Here is a 14,440-nt window from a genome sequence, read left to right as displayed (position 1 = left end):
AAACGTAGTCACTGTAGATAGCTTTCTACAATTATACATTAAAAATATATAAATTTTATATCAAATATATAATTTTAATATCATTAATGTAAACGTAGATATACGTAGTTATCGATGTCTGAGATAAATTGTATCGATGTTTTTAGTCGAAAACAATCATAGTTGAGAGTTGGTGATGGGATAGTGTTTCCTTGGGACAAGCCAAAATCTTTGATTGGTGAAGGTTGCTTATGTAAGGAAATTGTGATGATTATCGTGAATCTATAAGAAAAAGAATCTTAAATATGGTAACACACACAAAATGATTGTAATTTGAAATCGTTAATAATTGCTTTGAACTACTTCTCAAATGCATACACTTTATAAGTAAATTGCTCGTTTTACATCGTATCTCACATTTTATAAAAGGCTTACACAAATTACATTATTTATATTTTTATTAGCTGTAATTATCAGTGCGTTGATTCATTGACGATGTTCCTGTAATGCGCTGATTTTCGTCGATTTTTCTTTCCTTGCTACTTTGCCGGCCAATAGCGTTAAGATTTGCAAGAATTAATTGTGGGTAGAAAGTGACTCAAAAAATTTATTAAAAATTTTATTTGAAACCGAGAAGTCTATTTAAATATCATATACATATATACATATATATGTTTAAATGAATTTATGATATCTTTGTCGCTGTCCATTTATTCATGGTTATTATATATAAATTAGCACTAAAGTGATTTTATTTAAATAAAAAAGATTGAATTGGAAATTGACTACCCATGACTTAATTATTGTACTTAATAATTGATTATATTTTTTATTTTCTTCATATATCTTTGGAGTCATTGTAAGTATATTATACACTTATTATCTCTTGTGTCTCTCAATTGGAGAATTTCCGATCGTAATAATTGAGAGTGCAATTTAATATGTAGCTTTTTTCGTAAAATGTTAGATAAAGTTGTGTCGCAGATACCGCTTGCTAGAGAAGCAGATAATTATTCTGCTTGAAATTACGAATGACTGCCGGGAACCTCTAATTTCCTTGTGGAACTTGTCTCTTTGAAAGTGCAAATGTTTGCGATTACAGAATACGTAACGGTGTGTAGTGAGAGAAAAAAAAAAACAGATTTTCTGCTATATAAAAACAATTAATAAACATGTTGCTCCCTAGGACGGTATTTGCGCACGAGTCATTACGTTAAAGCTATTTATGTCAGTCTTATCATAAGTAGGTCTTCGTACTTTTGTCTAAATTATATGTCGATACGTGAAAGCTGTGCAATTTATTTATGTTCTACTTCTCTATATTACGATTTTGACCTAACAATAATGCATAACTATAATTCCCAATATGGCTTGCATGCGTGCGTAAGATTCAAGAGTTTTTTTATAGTTCTAAATCTAAAAAATAATAGTATTTGTATTTTTAATTATATGTGAAATATGTAAGTGAAGTGTAATTTATATTTTATCATAAATACGTAATTTATATTTTATCATAAATACGTAAATACTATTTATTATAAATTATATATGCTTGTATACTAGAAGATAAATGACATTTCTTTTCCTTATAAAAAACTTTTTTTCTTAAGTTTGGCAGTTATTGCAGTAAAATAAAGCGTATTTATACAAAATTGATTATTTAAGAATAGATTAAATTTAATGATCATATTAATAGACATTTATCAAATTACAAATTAATTATTATAAGAGGAAAAAAACTAGTAGAGAATAAGGTGCAAATGTGAAAACGTTCTCTAAACGTATAATCTCCTGTTACAAAAACATTTATAACTACTGCGAAACTAGACAAAAACACGTCATCGTGAAAGGTTATCAGATACTACGTTTTAGTTTACGTCATAGTATAGTTTATCAATTGTAAAGAGAATCATTACAAATGATATCGAGATTCCCTAAGTCATATTGGGTATAAGTTATGTCTCAATGTAAGAACACATTGCTTTATATTATAATTATTGGCATAATGTTTTTTTTTAATTATACATTACATGTGTGTATTTATTAGGGGTGTGCGAGTAACCCGAAAATGACGGGTACTCAAGTCTCGGGTTCGAGACAGGAACTATTTTCGGGATCGGGTTGAGACCCGAATGTTTGTAATGTTCTTGTACCCGAATTTAAAATCGGGTCGGGCAGTGATCATAGATTTAAAAATTTTTTAATGGCATAAATGTTATGCTTCTTTATGATTTTTTATTCGAGTTTTTCACTAAAAGTTTTTAATTTCGCTAAAAGTTTATAAGTGAAAAACACGAATAAAAAATCATGAAGAAGTATCACTTAAAATTATTTTTAACGATATAATGTTTGTAATGTTCTGATACCCATAAATTTCGGGTACTCGTTTTTAAATTCGGGTGCCCGGAAATTTACGGGTACCCGAATATTACAAATATTCGGATCTTGATTCAATCTCGAAAAAAATTTCCGATCCGACCCGAACCCGAAATCTCCTACATCTCTAGTATTTACTATTTTAGCTAACAATTTTATTTTGGTTTTTTTATTATTTGTAATATTTTTTTCATGAATTATATGAAATAACATAATTTTAATATACAATTTATTATACATTTAAAAGGCTGACATTTTAAATATTCAAAATATTATTAATACATTAAAAATATTAATACAAGCATTTAAATATTAAATATTTGCATTAATAGATTAACATACTAGTCGTAGAAAATTGTTTTAAAAAGACTTTACGTTTGTACGCTAATCAAATGTCAATCTCTGTTAAAATAAACAATAGCTGTGCGAGAGAATTTCTATTACTAGTAAATAAAATGTCGTTCCACTTTTCTCACATGAGAAATCTTTTGCCTCAGACGACACTTGCCGGTCCGATGAGTTTACCTGCGCGAACAAACACTGTATCCAGCAACTGTGGGTTTGTGACAACGACAACGATTGCGGAGACAACAGCGACGAGAAGGGTTGTGGACCGATAACGTGTCATCCTGGCACTGATTTTGCGTGTTCAGAGAATTATTGCATAACATCGCGATGGAGATGCGACGGTGCCTACGATTGTCCAGATCAATCCGATGAGATGGGATGCAAGGTATTTCATCTTCATAGTCTCGTCAAGTACCGAATAATTGAAAATGTTTACGCGATGTTAAGAACATAGAAACTTGAGAAGAAAATAATAGGATACAATTTACATAATATCGCATTGCACACAGATCTGACATTTCTTGAAATTTCTTTTAAATTCATCCCTTTTAGGATATTGAGAATGGGAAGAAGATAAGCCACTGTGAGAACAAGGAGTTCGATTGCGACGATGGTGTTACTTGCATCCATCAGACTTGGGTATGCGACGGCGAAAAAGACTGTCCCAATGGTGCGGATGAATCCCCACAGAGATGCCACAATGTAACTTGCAGACCCGATCAATTTCAGTGCGAAGATCGACGTTCGTGCATCTCAGGTACTAACTGCATATTTAAAGATGTAATATTTCTGTAAACTATTCAAAATTGTCATTATGTTAAACATAAAATTACAATGAATTATGTGATAACATAAACGATAAAATGATAAATTAATGAAAAATCTTGTTTTTTTGTTAATAAATAATAGTATATTTTATGTAAATAGAAGACGGCTGTAAGATTAAATTTAATGTTTATGTTACGTTGAGATTTAAAAAATCAATATGTTATAAAAACATGTAATAAAAAACAATTAATATGTTATAGAAATAGTGTACATAATTTTTTATCATGTCAGTTTTAAATAAAGAATTTATCGTTTTACATGATAGTCGTACAAATCTTTCTGTACATTTCGGATTTTCAACGATTTATGATATATGTTTAGGTCATCTGTATTGCAACGGTAAAGCCGAATGCTCCGATGGAAGCGACGAGAAGAATTGTACAAGCAAAATCGTAAGCTGCGATCCACGAATTCAGTTTGAGTGCAGCGAGGGCTCATGTATTCCTCTAGAAAACGTCTGCAACAAAAACCCAGATTGCATCGGCTGGGAGGATGAGAGTGCCGAGCTCTGCGACGTGAATGAATGTGCAAAAAATAACGGTGGATGTTCGCAGATTTGTGTCGATTTGCCTATTGGTTACCGATGTGACTGCCGTACGGGTTATAGACTTATCGACAATCGCACGTGCGATGGTATGAACAAAGTTGCATTTCTAAATGTTAATACAATATTTCCTTAAGGTTTCTTTTATCGCACCTCTTAGCTCTACATTAAAGCTGTTAAGAGATTACTTTATTTTTTAGATATTGATGAATGCTTGGAACCGGGTAGCTGTTCTCAATTTTGCCATAATGAAAAAGGTGGTTTTAAATGCAGCTGCGCTAGCGGTTATCTTAAAGATCCGCGAAATTTAACACGTTGTAAAGCCGCGGAGGGTCACGCAAGTTTGTTATTTGCTCGTCGACATGATATTCGAAAAGTAGCTCTAGACCGTCAAGAGATGACTGCTATCGTTAATAATACTAAAATGGCAACAGCTTTGGATTTTGTCTTTCGCACTGGAATGATTTTCTGGAGCGACATCAGTGAAAAGAAAATTTACAAGTTTGTTATAATTTTCTTATGACTAGAAAAAAGTCTCTGTTATTAAGTTTCAAATATTAAGAGATACATTGATAAAATGACATATTTTTTTAGAGCTCCAATAGATGAAGGAAATGAGCGCACAGTCGTTATCGAAAACGATTTTACCACATCAGATGGATTGGCAGTTGACTGGATTTACAGTCACATTTATTGGACAGACTCTGGAAAAGATACTATCGAATTGGCCAATTTCGAAGGAAATATGAGGAAGACTCTGATACGAGATCGCATTCAAGAACCTAGAGCGATAGCATTGAATCCATTGGAAGGTTGGATGTTTTGGACAGACTGGAGCGACGAGGCTCGTATTGAACGAGCCGGCATGGATGGCACTCATCGATCGGTAGGAAACGGAAATATTGGAAATGATATTAATTAAAAACTAGCGTTATTCTTTCTCTCTTTCTCTCTCTCACTATTATTGGAGAGTATATGTGTCAGCTGAAAAATAATGCACAGTTTCACGTAACTCGTAAACACAAAAGTGTAATTTATTGGTTACAAAAACGTACTATTACTTTTCAACGTAGCCATTTACACATTTACAGCTACACATTTCTCCTAACGGTGGATCAGTATTCTCATCCGGGTAATATAAAATTTTTATGGTCTTTGCCTGATATACAACTTCACTGCGTCCTTCACTTCATCATCTGTGATAAAATAAATTTCCTTAAGGTTTCTCTTTAAATTTAGAAAGAAGTAAAAATTGCAAGGCGCTTAATCCATCAGTTCCTCTCCACGAGATTTTATTGCACCTTATTCACAGTATTTCAATTAATAATTTCATTATTATAAACGACTTGTAAATGACGATGAATGTCACTAAAATTTTTCGGATGATAAAATGAAAGACACAATGAAGTTATGGATCAAGAAAAGATCACCAGAATTCTTCATTGACTGAATGAATAAACTAGTTCACCGTTGGGAAAAATATATATCTGTGACCATGTTGGAAAGTCTTGTAATCAATAAAATGCATTTTTATGTTTTATTTTAATATCTCTTTTTGTTTACGAGTTACGTATGGACTTTATATTACTTTTCGGCTGATCCGCGTATATTATTTAATAAGCATCATAGAATTAAAAAATTTTTTTTAATTCAATTACTATCTCTTGTTTTAACGTGTATGCATGCACATGTGCATTTGACGATGAAGAACTTAAGTAACAATTTACAATTGCAATTAAATGATTACTTATATTTATTTTAAATTGCTTTTTTCTGGAGTTGCGGATTTTTTCTAACTGGTGTCTCTATAAATCAGTTTGAAAAAAGCAATTATGAATCATTAATAAAGCACACAAATAATTATGTTTTTTTGATCAATTTATCTTGACTTTTAACAAGAGTTTATTGCAGGTGATTGTCGGTAATGATGTCAAGTGGCCTAATGGGTTAGCTTTAGACTTGATTGGCAAGAGAGTATATTGGGTAGACGCAAAATTGAACATCATAGGTTCCTGTAATTACGACGGTACCGGTAGACGAACAGTACTATACTCTCCCGAAAGTCTTAGGCATCCCTTCAGTATAACAACCTTCGAAGATTACGTATACTGGACCGATTGGGATAAGGAAACAATTTTTAAAGCTAACAAATTCACCGGCAAAGAAGTAGAAGCCGTTACGTCAATCAGAACGCTTCAGCATCCGATGGTAGTCCATGTATATCATCCTTACAGACAGCCTGATGGAATGAATCAATGTCAAGCTGTCAATGGACATTGCAGTCATCTATGTTTGCCCGCGCCTAAAATCAACTCTAGATCACCACTATTATCGTGCGCCTGTCCGGACGGTTTACGATTATTACCTGATGGATTGATGTGTGTGGAAAATGGTGAGTCAGTCACGAGGATATTACAATTGACGAATAACCTTCCAACACTGAATTACTACGCAATTTTCAACTGCTTCGTCATAGCAACAAATTTATAAGAGACAAAGTACAAATTATTTATAATTTAATCATATTTCTTTAGCATAATAGTCTTTTAAATTAAAAAGACTAGATGTTTTTAAATTATACAATATTAAAAGTCATTTTTTTAATATTTTGGTAACAGACGTTATATATCACAAATCAAAATCTTTTTTTTAAAAGAATAATAGACAATTATGGAAAGCTGTTCGTCAATTTATGATAAATCTGTTATGGATCTTTACAATATAGCATATTATGAGAAAGAAATCTATATTTTTGGATAGCATTGCATGTCGTTGGTGCATTTTAATTTATTAATGCTTATTATGCAAAAAAATGCTCAAAATGTCATTTTTTTTTGTTTAAAGTCCTCTATATTCGGTAGTTATTATGCTCATATGCAGACAACACGCATCTAATTAGTAACATTGATATCTCATATAACAATTGTCACGTAATGATAAATCACGTAGTGATAAATCATTTTGCATGATCATTTTTATAAAAAAATGTATGAAAAGAAATTTATATGAAGTATAATATGAGAACGTGCAAGTGCTCGGATGCGAAAAAATTGCGAAAAAGCGTGTGTATTTTTAGTGCACAAAATAAATTATTTCGGATGCATAAAAATTTAATTTTTTTATTAACGTTCAATAATTGCTAAAATGTTATGCGCTCATTATTTACGTTGTTTCATTTATTTGCCTTCGTGTTGCATGAATTTGGGATATTCCAGTTACTAGGACCATAGCGCCGTCCACGCAAACACCCATGATGCCGTTCCAGAGGCTCAAACCTCTGAATGTTACTACGACTGCCAGTAAGTTTAGTTGAATGATATTTCATTAATATTCACAGATCTTTTGGGGATATGTTAGCTTTTATGTAACTATCATAAAATTAATTAATCATTTGAACATCTATTAATTTATGGTGATTCATTTTGAAATACATTTTAGATTGGGCTTCTTAAAACCACTAATTAAAATATATTAGCGTAACTTCATTATTTAAAATTAAAATATTGAATGCTGAATCAGAGACTTCTTTATTTTTGAGAAAATAGATATTATTGCATTAAGTCTAATATATGTCAAATCTACATCATAATTTTTTTAGTATGTAGTATTATTACAAATTTCAAATCTATATATATTTTTATTGAATCGATTTGTAACTAAATTGAAGTACGAGTAAATTTCTTCCGAAATAATACATAAAAAAATATTTTTTAAGTTTTTTCTCAGAGTTTTCTAGAAATTAAACTTCATAGAAATACAGAAACTATATTTCATTTTTTCCTTATTTTAAATAAATTTTAATAAATCAGTGATATAAATATACGTGGAAAATAGGAAATCTAAAATAAATAAAGATTTTTCATATTTTTATTAAGGAAACATTAATTTTGTTTATTAAAAAATCCATAAATAAAAAGTTATTTGCTATATCTAAAGTAATATATTGAATTAATATTTATTATTTATCTAGAAAAATAGATTGATTACAATCGATTATTTAATTATTCATATCATACAATTTTATATATCATACATATATAACTTATTTATAATCTTCTATAATATTAAATTGTAGAAAGATTATTAGATATATTAATATTACCCTGCTTGTATAATATGAATGTGCATGTATTTTTTTCTTAAAAATGTGCAATCTACATACTAAATGGCTTAGTTAGTATTGTTTAGATTTTTACTGTATTTTTATAATTATGACCATTGTATACACTACAAAAATGTATTTATTAAGTTTTTACTAATTAATTGTATTAATTCTGCTACAGTAATGAATGCGCTGGAATGGGAAAAGATTTTTGGGACTCTTTACATTTGAATATCAAATTTATGTTTTGGAATTTTCACATTGAATATGCTATTTCTAGATCCATTATCATCAGGAGATGCAGATGGAAAAGGAAACTCAATAACTGAATCTACAGATCCTGGTTTAGTCGCTGGCATCGTGATAGGTGTAGTGTCCTTAGGACTGTTATTACTTGCACTTGTTGCAGTGCTGTGCTACAGGCATTATCTTCATCGTAATGTTACTAGTATGAACTTCGATAATCCCGTCTATAGAAAGACTACAGAAGATCAATTTAGTCTTGAGAAAAACAGATTCCCACTCCCTGCAGCTACAGTTGGAGAAGAGGTAAAAGTTTCGAACTCTTATAGTTATTTGAATTAATTTTTATCTAAAAGATGTTAAAAAGCAATTTTTATGAATTATGATATTGAAAGAAATAAAATTTCAAAATGTTTTTTTAATAAAAAAAATGGTATATTTGTTTCAGGCTCAAGAACCATTGACAAGTCCTGGAACAAATGATTATGTTTAAGACTCAGTCTGTCAATATATAAAAGATTCAACAGGCTACAGAAGCACTATATCGACCAAGTGATAAAATGTAAAGAAAGACAAGGTATTTGCGTTAAAAGAGCCTGTCCAAACGCATCATGCCTGCGCTCGCTCGCAAGCCTGCCAACAAACTGTGATTATGTTAATTTTTTTTGTATCTCTATTTCTTTACAAACTTTAGCACTTTGTCACTCAAATATATGTATATTATGCGTGCAACATTTAGATTTGCTCTAGGACGTAAAGGGAGAAATATCTAGAGAAACTGTTGCCAAATAATCTATCTTTATGTAGCCAAATAGTTTAATGACAACTTAACTCTTATATCGCCTTTTTGGTATGGCATATCCAGCTTTTCTTCTAATATTCTTTTTTTTAATGCTTTTTCCATTGCTTATAACTTTTTTTTATTAATAAAGATATATTTGCTTGATACTATTACGTTGATTGAAAAAAAATTGTTTCTTTATTTTTATGAAAGTTATAAACAATCGAATTGGATTGGGTATGCGATACTTAAGTGTATTGTTCCCGTAATGTGGCGTTTAAGAGTTAAAATTCCTACTTAACATTTTCTCTATTTAGTTAAGTAATATATAATTTGTAATATAGAAATTTTTAGAGCGATTTAGCATGGCCTGGCGCACATAGCGTATGATTTTACATGCGCTATGTATATGTAAGAATATCAACTTGTTTAATTATTTATTCAGAAATATACACAATGGACGTTTTTTGAATATAATTTTTAAGTACTCAAGATATTACTTTTTTGAGTAATATCTTATAGAAGTCATATGTAAATAATGCGAAAAATCTCAATCATATATTATTAAAATTATTTAAAAATTACATGATGTTAAAATGAAAGTTGTAACGTTAAATGTATGCTGTGAAACAAACTATCACTCAATTAAAGTGGAATAAGAGGCTATAATTATTATTTTCTTTTATTTTGAGTTATTCTCTTTCTTTTGTTATGAGAAAGAAAGACCTCTCTCTTCCTATAAAAGACATATTTATATGTATATAAATAGCAAAATGTTATAGCAATTTACTGACAGATTGGTAACAAATTTCATCAGATTCCCATTGTAAATCCATAGTCTTCTGTGTCTGCATTAAGCTCGGGATAAAGCTTGCTGATATACTATGTTAGCAGATTGTTAGCAGAAATTGAGCAGGATCTGCGAGCAATTTGGCAGCAGACTAGTAGCGGAAACCGAGCAAATATATTCTTGCTTGATTTCTGCTTTCAATGATTGCATAGCATATCAACTGGCTTCGTTATATTTCGAGTTTGTTGACATTGTCAAGTTTTAGACGTTGTGAAATTTGTTGTCTTTCTGCCATCAAAAATTGATTACATACTCTGCTCAAATCTGTCTCTGCAGGTTTGATTACCTAATCAAATCTGCACAGACAGATAATATTACATCCTTTTTTAATTTTATTACATGTTTTAATCTCTTCTCTATAATTTATATTTAACAATATATTTATACATAATCAGCTTCGTGTATTAATTAAACAAACAGAAAGTTAAAAAGCGCGAATTATAATGAGAAATAGTGTATGTTCAGAAGAAATTTCTCCTTTTATGTCTGTTTAATGCGTACAATGCCATAGACATATGTGACATATGTCAGGACTTTCCAGCAGTTGTCTGTATATTGATGGGCGGTCCATATCACTTGAAAAAAATTGCTCTATTTACAAATATTATACTATCGTTTATGTAGTAAAACGCGGAAAGAGCATTGTTGTAACGACTTGAGCTCAATGACAGTAAGTGTGACTGTGCGTTTGTTAAAAGAAACTGTTGTCAAGTACTTCAATCTATTAAAGAAATCAGTGTATTTGTATAGAATTATTGCATCGGGCTTAAGAATTTTATTTACTATATAAATATTATATAATATGTATGTGTATGTATGTGTGTGTGTATACATATGTATATGTATGTACACACACACACGCGCACGCACACACACACATGTACAAAGTGTAGCAAAAATTGAGTATAAAAGTGCTGCAATGGAAAGTGAGCGAGACTATGGAAATGAATTTCTCTTTATGTTAAAATTATAGTTAAAATACTGAGAAAATCACAATGAAATCGCGATATTTGTAATCACGAAAATCATCTGTAGACTATGGGAAAAATATTTGTTCTACTATCTTATTCGATTTGTACTATAGTACAGTTGGATAATTTTATATTATAATATTTTAAACAATTTAGATAAGTCAAATTGTAAAATTCGACTCTATTGTATAAGCCTTTATAGCTTCACAACAAAAGAAATGAAAAGGTCTCGTGATGCAATATTATTGCTAGGAGATAAAATATTAGCATGAAGATACATTCCTTATGAACAAAAAAAAAAGTCTTATTGATTACAATTATTTAAGAATTAAATTACGAAATTTGGCTTTGTAAGAACTTTCATAATTTCATAAAAAAGAGAACCAAAAAGATCTCATGAGAAAATACTTCTACGAGAATATAGAAGAATACAGAAACTCTATAAATGAGGTGCAGAGAATTGGCCTGTCATTCCTGTTGACCTTTAAGGAGTCATTACATTGATATTAAATAAAATATGCTATCCAGAATTCACAAGAAATTATTAATATAAATAATATATTATATGACTCTTTCTCTCTCTCTCTATTTAATCACAATTTATAATTGCCAAATTTCAAATTATTGGGTCAATTCTAATCAAACTCGTAAGGCTCGTAACTTGTTCTCGTAAGATTTGTAAGAACTTAAGATTGGAATTGTAATTCTACATGTATCGTAAAGTATACGATTGTTCGTAAATACTTACAATTTCTCGTAAATCTTACGGCTAGCAAAAAGTTATCTATAAAAACTTATGTAAAGTTATAAGCATTACAGTTTGTGATTTTACGATTTAACGATACGTTTAGAATTGACCCATATGTATTTAATCAATTTTTAAAAACTGTTGTTTTATTATTTAATTTTTGCAAACAACTTCTGTAGTACATTTATACTTAACTTTTATAACACTTTGTATATATGTGAAGGATGTTCTAGTAAAAATATGTATCAGTACTGTAAGAAATCTTACAACGATAATAACAATTTATTTAAAACTTTGTTATAATTTACTTGTAATATATTTTATGTTTTAAAATTTACGTACGACTTTTTGTTTTGTTTTTTCACTTCGGTTGTCAATAAATTATTTTCGTTGTTTTTACTAATCATGCACCTACATATTCTTCTAACTCCATAGTCTCTACTTTTGTCAGACATGATGACTTCTTCTGCATATCCGCTTATATATAAAACTTACAGTTTTTAACGGTTTTACAAGTTTTTTATGAAATAATGACGATCGTAAATCCAATGAATGTAACTTTTTGAACTATTTTTATTGTACTCTTTTATGAATTCCTAAAAAATTATAGAATTATAGAAAAAAAGATATTAAAGAAGTAGCGCAGAATTTTCTATTTTATCTGGATGTGTCATCATGTCATATGATAAATTTTTCTTTTATTTATTCGTTTTACTAAGAAATATCAGTCTATAATATTTAAAATCAATACATTAGTTATAAAACGTAAAATTTTTACTTTAGAAGTGTGAATCAATTTAGGAACTAATTTTTAATCGCAATGTTACATTAATAAATTATACTATTGGAATTAGAAGAGGTTGTTATGATAAAGATACTCTCGATAATTTGCTTTCCGAAAAGTAACGATCAAATAAAGTTGTCTCATTCATGTTCTGGATTACTTTGAATTGGATTCTTGGTAGAGAAAATAGATGCGTAACTCTACGCCACGATCGCCACACATATGTACTCACTCACGTACATGTATTTATAAAAAAAGTATTGATTAGAATTTATCACAAATATTTTTAGAACATTCCAAACATTCTTCATATAAAAATCTAATATAAATAGAAAAAAAGAATAGGAAGTTATATATAATGAATACAATTACACAGCGTGTCTCATAATTATTATAATGTTAAAATTATATTTTTAATAAAAATTGGAATAGTGCGGGGGTATTTAATAAGTTATTACTTTTAATTTTTCAATTTAATTAACTTGTTAAATTTTGAAAATTTCCAAAAAGAACATTGTCTTAAAATATTGCTGAGTCATATCTTTCTTTGGAATGTCCTACATATATATATGCGTAATATATTATTTATAATATATTATAATATACTATATTAAAAATGATTAAATGTGAAAAAAAATTTTATTAGATAAGATTATTAAAAGATATAATATTAGATTGATAAAGAAAGCTATGTGTACGTTGACAGATAGCGGATTGTTCTTTCAAAAAAATGTGCCAATAAATTCATGCTTTTGCTGAAGCAAAGTGATTTACAAGTCAATAATTTATACGCACTTTATCTGGTCTTGTTTCTATGGGACCAAGGTACACTTTTTACAGGAGATATAAATAGCGCGCGGTTCTACTTTTCTTTACAGGAAAATAACGTCAAATAATTGCCAAATATGAAAGGAAATAAAAGCTTAGATTGAGAATGCATGCAGAAGTATGCATAATCTCACATTCTTTTGTAAGAAAATTTATGTACCTATATTTATAACTCGATAATTTAATTCCTATATTGATTAATGAATATCTTTATATGTCACACATGCTAAACTATTGCTACCGATCTTCCACGACCGGCTGTCTGTTAACGGGGGCATGGTGTAATTGTAAGCGCAAGAAAGCAAAGTCCAAAATTAAGATATAGAGGCTTGGTGGTAATTTTAATCAAAATATAGGAGTGTGTGTGTGGTGAAAGTTGCAGTTAACTGTGTAAATCGTATAACTTGTCATAACTTAATCGCCAAAACCGTGTCAAATACATTATTTCTATGCAACGTATGTACATGTACATATATGTATGTACAATGAGATTCTGAAATAGGTCATCAAATTTTGTAGTTTATTCTTGGATCACTTAAAATCAATTTTTTTGTCAGAAATATCCAGATGTATGTGATAGTATAATTCTTGATTTATTAAATCTAAAAGCTTTTACGTAAAAGCTTTTAGATTCAACAAAAAGGATTTATTAGATAAAAAGCTTTTTCTAAATTAAACTTTCAAGACAAGAGATGGAAATAAAGGAGACTCTACACTCTCCGTTTAATTTAAAATATAATTTAAATTAATTAAATTTAAATTTTCCTAAGTGAGAATTACAAATTACATATAATAATTTACATTTTTTACAAAAAAGAAATGTAAAGAGTAATACATATTTAATTAAATATCTTTTAAAGAAAAATTAATTTCTAATTTATTAAAAAAAGAATGTGTCACAAAATTTGAAAATTTATTTTAGAATTATTCTGTATATGTATACAGGGTGAATCAATGCTTGCATCTGAAAAATATCTTTAATATGTTTGAAGATATATGATAACTTTTCTATATATTTTTTTATTTTACTTTTTCAGAATGATAAGAAAAATTTATAT

At 29.2% G+C, this 14,440-nt stretch overlaps 1 protein-coding gene across 4 annotated transcripts in view; it reads left to right on the top strand.

Moving 5' to 3' along the window:
- Positions 1 to 9,280, top strand: part of LOC108773845 (very low-density lipoprotein receptor) — a 36,189-nt gene extending 26,909 nt beyond the window's left edge. For 3 of the 4 annotated variants that reach the window (XM_018539789.1, XM_018539788.1, XM_018539790.1), the window contains exons 6-14: positions 2,853 to 3,088; positions 3,256 to 3,460; positions 3,853 to 4,164; positions 4,276 to 4,576; positions 4,670 to 4,961; positions 5,987 to 6,467; positions 7,291 to 7,374; positions 8,458 to 8,726; positions 8,869 to 9,280. In XM_018539789.1, the coding sequence (XP_018395291.1) occupies positions 2,853 to 3,088; positions 3,256 to 3,460; positions 3,853 to 4,164; positions 4,276 to 4,576; positions 4,670 to 4,961; positions 5,987 to 6,467; positions 7,291 to 7,374; positions 8,458 to 8,726; positions 8,869 to 8,913 (2,225 nt within the window). In that variant the 3' untranslated portion in view covers positions 8,914 to 9,280. The remainder of the gene's footprint in view (positions 1 to 2,852; positions 3,089 to 3,255; positions 3,461 to 3,852; positions 4,165 to 4,275; positions 4,577 to 4,669; positions 4,962 to 5,986; positions 6,468 to 7,290; positions 7,375 to 8,457; positions 8,727 to 8,868) is intronic. The other variant, XM_018539792.1, reaches the window with a different exon arrangement.
- Positions 9,281 to 14,440: the final 5,160 nt, after the last annotated feature.

Source organism: Cyphomyrmex costatus, unplaced genomic scaffold (genome assembly GCF_001594065.2).
Source record: "Cyphomyrmex costatus isolate MS0001 unplaced genomic scaffold, Ccosl1.0 scaffold222, whole genome shotgun sequence".
Classification (NCBI taxonomy): Eukaryota; Metazoa; Arthropoda; class Insecta; order Hymenoptera; family Formicidae; genus Cyphomyrmex; species Cyphomyrmex costatus.
This window is presented reverse-complemented; position numbering and strand designations above follow the sequence as displayed.